The 5,000-nt window shown below is 36.6% G+C and overlaps 1 protein-coding gene across 1 annotated transcript in view; it reads left to right on the forward strand.

Moving 5' to 3' along the window:
• Positions 1 to 3,177, forward strand: part of LOC125044127 (serine/arginine repetitive matrix protein 1-like) — a 3,380-nt gene extending 203 nt beyond the window's left edge. Inside the window, exons 2-3 of the mRNA XM_047640577.1 lie at positions 1,715 to 2,374; positions 2,459 to 3,177. Of these exons, the coding sequence (XP_047496533.1) occupies positions 1,715 to 2,374; positions 2,459 to 3,177 (1,379 nt within the window). The remainder of the gene's footprint in view (positions 1 to 1,714; positions 2,375 to 2,458) is intronic.
• The last annotated feature ends 1,823 nt before the right edge of the window (positions 3,178 to 5,000 follow it).

Here is a 5,000-nt window from a genome sequence, read left to right on the forward strand (position 1 = left end):
GTTCCTCTGACTGTTGGGGCGCTATTATCTGATCACCAGAGAGAGATTAGATGATTAGTCAGATGGTCTAGACTTGTTCTTTTTCTTTTGCTTCTCAGAATTCTAGCAGTAAGATAATTAACAATGAGTCTGATATTTCCAACTTTATTTCAGGTGAGTATGCCATAGAATTTTAATAAATCACGGCGTCCTGATAGAGATCGCAGATACTAATATTGATATATAAACACAAATGAAAGAACGAATGTATTGCTTCACAACTACTTCTAAACGATAACCACTAATGTATTACAAATTTATTGTTTATTTGAATATTTCCTTCTTTTTGTGAATTTGGATGTAATGTCAAATACTTTTTTTTACAATAACCTATCAACTGTTTAATACTTCATTTAACGTATACCTGATTTTCCTTCTCCATTCCCCATCTCTCCGTTTTCTTTCTTTCTTTTTCTTTTTTACTATAATTACAATTACAGTACGAAATCGTAGACAATCGTCTCGTATTCACATCCAAACAATTAAAATTTCATCAAACTTCAAACTATGTACCCGCACGTCCACCACTAAACCTAAAACATTCAGTAAACCATCCCACTTTCCCTTTTTCCACCCCCTACCAACCACCCCCACCCACAACTATCTCCCCCCCCCCCCCCTTAAAAAACACGTCCTTTATGCATATCAACCGAGAAAGACTGGCGAGCGTGTGATGGGCTGCCAGTCTCCTCTCTGACTCGCCCCCTTTCGACGTGGCAGCCGCTCTTCTCCGCTAACACGAGTGAAATGAAGCGACCGGTGACTCGAGGCTGTTATTACCAAGGACTTCGGGGAAGCGGGAGAGGAAGAGGCTGCATCTTAAGGTCTATCGTGATTTTTTTTTTTTTAATGTGAGATGGGCAGTGCTTTTTTTCTCTTCGTTCTAGAGTTTTGTTGTTTTTTGTTGTTGTTGTTACGTGTTATTTTTTTCTTCATGGATTAGATTTTCTCCTCGTATTTTTCTTCTCTTTTTCTTCTTACCTTTTTCATATATCCTTTTTTTAACGGGTGACAAGATTTTTCCGAGAGGCGAGAAAATCTTTTTGCACCATGAAAATGAAAATATATTTATCTCGATGTAGCTTCATGAAAGTATGTCAACCGGTGATTTTATTTCACGAGACAGGAAGCGTTTTCCATGAGAAGATACCATGAACACGTAAGATTTTTTTTGCACGAGGGAATTTCATGCAAAAGAGAAGGCTTTTGCATGAAGGAATACTGCGAGAAGGAATAGCATGTGACAGTAAACGTTTTATAAACATTTCATAAACAGAAATAAAGTAAAAAAAAAAAAAAAATGCAAATTACATTAAAGTTTGATTTAACTTCCGTAACGATTAGTTATATCATGATTATCATGACTCTGTCATTATCATTATCATTATTACTATTATAATCATTGTTGTCAGTATCATTATTATCATTATTTACATCCATTATATCATTATTATTATTATTATCATTATCATTATTATTGTCTTTCTTTTCATATATTTTATTATCATCATCATTATAATCATATTCACCATCATTATTATAAACCTGTCATTATCATTATCATTTTTATCATTATTATTATTATCATTATTATCATTACCATAATCACAAACACAATCATTATTATAACACTGTCATTATTATTATCTTTACTGCCATCATTATTATATCACAGGGATCCTCATAAGCGACCACGACTACATCAAAGAAAGTCCACCAAGGAGAGTCAACCAAGGAGAGTCCACCAAGGAGAGTCCACCAAGGAGAGTCCACCAAGGAGAGTCCACCAAGGAAAGTCAACCAAGGAGAGTCTACCAAGGGATAGTCCACCAAAGGAGAGTCAACCAAGGAGAGTCTACCAAGGAGAGTCCACCAAAGGAGAGTCAAGCAAAGGAGAGTCAACCAAGGAGAGTCAACCAAGGAGAGTCCACCAAGGAGAGTCAACCAAGGAGAGTCAACCAAAGGAGAGTCAACCAAAGGAGAGTCAACCAAGGAGAGTCAACCAAAGGAGAGTCAACCAAAGGAGAGTCAACCAAAGGAGAGTCCACCAAAGGAGAGTCCACCAAAGGAGAGCCCACCAAGGGAGAGTCCACCAAAGGAGAGTCAACCAAGGAGAGTCCACCAAAGGAGAGTCCACCAAGGGAGAGTCCACCAAAGGAGAGTCCACCAAGGAGAGTCCACCAAGGAGAGTCCACCAAAGGAGAGTCCACCAAAGGAGAGTCAACCAAGGAGAGTCCAACAAAGGAGAGTCAACCAAAGGAGAGTCAACCAAGGAAAGTCCATCAAAGGAGAGTCCACCAAGGAGAATCCACCAAGGAGAGTCCACCAAAGGAGAGTCAACCAAAGAAGAGTCAACCAAGGAGAGTCCACCAAGGAGAGTCCACCAAGGAGAGTCAACCAAGGAGAGTCCACTAAGGAGAGTCCACCAAGGAAAGTCCACCAAGGAAAGTCCACCAAGGAAAGTCAACCAAAGGAGAGTCAACCAAGGAAAGTCCACCAAAGGAGAGTCAACCAAGGGAGAGTCCACCAAGGGAGAGTCAACCAAGGGAGAGTCCACCAAGGAGAGTCCACAAGGAGAGTCAACCAAGGAGAGTTCACCAAGGAGAGTCCACCAAGGAGAGTCCACCAAAGGAGGGTCAACCAAGGAGAGTCCACCAAGGAGAGTCAACCAAGGAGAGTCAACCAAAGGAGAGTCAACCAAGGAGAGTCCATCAAAGGAGAGTCAACCAAGGGAGAGTCCACAAGGAGAGTCAACCAAGGAGAGTCAACCAAGGAGAGTTCACCAAGGAGAGTCCATCAAAGGAGAGTCAACCAAGGGAGAGTCCACAAGGAGAGTCAACCAAGGAGAGTTCACCAAGGAGAGTCCACCAAGGAGAGTCCTTATCTCAGTGGCATTGGGACCAGAGGGACGTCGTGCGCGGGGCGGAGGACACGACGAAGCGGAGGCGGGGCCTCACCTGCCGCCTCAGCCTTCCTGAAGCGACTCGTCTCGGAACCCTCGACAGCAGGAAGTCGTCCTTGGAAGCGACCACAACGACTACGTCAAGGAGAGTCCTTCAAAGTGAACCCATCAAGGAGAGTCTTTCGCTCAGTGGCATTCGGACCAAAAGGACTTCAAGAGCTCGGCAGAAGACGTGACGAAATATTGCAAGTCACTGAGCAGTTTTCTCCTACGGCGTTGCTTTCAATGCTTCCCTTGTTGCAGATTTTGTGTTGCAAGATTGGCCCTTGCGTAATAACTGTTGTGGTCATTTTTGTTTTTTCATTATGGTTTGTTATTATTATTGTCGTTGTTGTTGTTTTTATTATCAATTTTATTACTAATATTTTTTAATAATGATATTGATTTTAATAAAGATGATAGTAATTTTATTATCATCATGGTTATTTTTGTCATTATCATCTTTATTATCGCTATTGTTATTATTATTTCTTGTTGTTGTTATCACTGTTATTATTTTTATCATCATTTTATTTTTATTGCTATTATTATTATAATTATTATTATTTTCATTATTACTATTTTCATTATTATTATTATCATTATTATTATTGTTATTATTATTATTATTATCATTATTATTATTATTATCATTATTATTATTATTATTGTTATTATTATTATTATTATTATTATCATTATTATTATCATTATCATAATCATCATCATTATTATTATTATTGTTATTATCATTATTAATTTTATTATTATTACTATTATTATTATGATCATCATCATTATCATTAGATTATTGCTATTATTAGATTATCATTATTGATATCATTATTATTATCATTAATGCTATTATTAGTAGTAGTAGCACTATTATTATTATTGTTATTATCATTATCATCATCATTATTATTATTGTTATTACTTTTATTATTGCTATTATTATTATTATTATCATTATTACTATTATCATTATCTTTTATCATTAGTATTATTAATATTAGTATTATCATTATTATTATTATTATTATTATTATCATTATTATTATTATTATTTGTATTATTATTGTTATTATTATTATAATCATTATCATCATCATCATCATCATCATCATCATCATCATCATCATCATCGTTATTGTTATTAACGATGCTGTTATTATCATCAATAATGATACTATCACCATTATTCTTATGCCTTTAAAAGACTATTAAGTGTAACTGAAAACGAGTTAAAGAACTAGTATCCTAATATTATTTCTTCGGTTCAAGAAAGGCTTTTAAAATAGCAAGTGAAAGAGGAGACTAGAGAAAGCGAGGGCCAGGGTTCAAAATATACATTGAATGCATAATGAATAGACTTGGAAATCTTGTGCTTGATAATAAAGTGAAAGACAAACGCATTAGCATGACACTGCGATTTACTTGCAGAGGATGACGTGATATTATGCTTGTTCGTCTTAGTATGAAACAAATTTTATTTTTTCAAAGTGAAAGAAATGAATAGAGGTTTCAAATACTAACAGAAATATGAAAATACGAAAATGATATACAAGTCAATGGATATATAGATGAGTAAGTAAGGATTGAGGTCAATAAACAGATGAATAGATAAAGAGATAGATAAGTAAATAAATAAAAGAGAAAGCAGCCAAGCGTGTCCTTACACTCTCTCTCTCCCCAGACGCGTCTCTAAGCCTCGCCAAAATCTCGGATAATTCAGAAAAAGAAATTTACTTCTTCCCGCCTTTGAGACTTTCGTATGAGGAGCCGGAGAGTAAGAGGAACGAAGACGAAAAAGAAAAGAAAAAAAAAAAAGAAAAAAGAAAAGAGAGAGAGTAAGAAGCTGCCAGTTCTTTGTTGTCTAATGTATAAAGAGTATGGCAGAGCGAGAAATTCACGGTGTGTGCCGATAGACTTCGATAGACTTTGTGGTGGGAAGCGCTGTCGAATTCTCGTGACGGGGCTGGAATAAAGGGCTGGCTGGGCGCGTGTCTGTGGCACTGAC

The sequence above is a fragment of the Penaeus chinensis genome, chromosome 35 (genome assembly GCF_019202785.1).
Source record: "Penaeus chinensis breed Huanghai No. 1 chromosome 35, ASM1920278v2, whole genome shotgun sequence".
Classification (NCBI taxonomy): domain Eukaryota; kingdom Metazoa; phylum Arthropoda; class Malacostraca; order Decapoda; family Penaeidae; genus Penaeus; species Penaeus chinensis.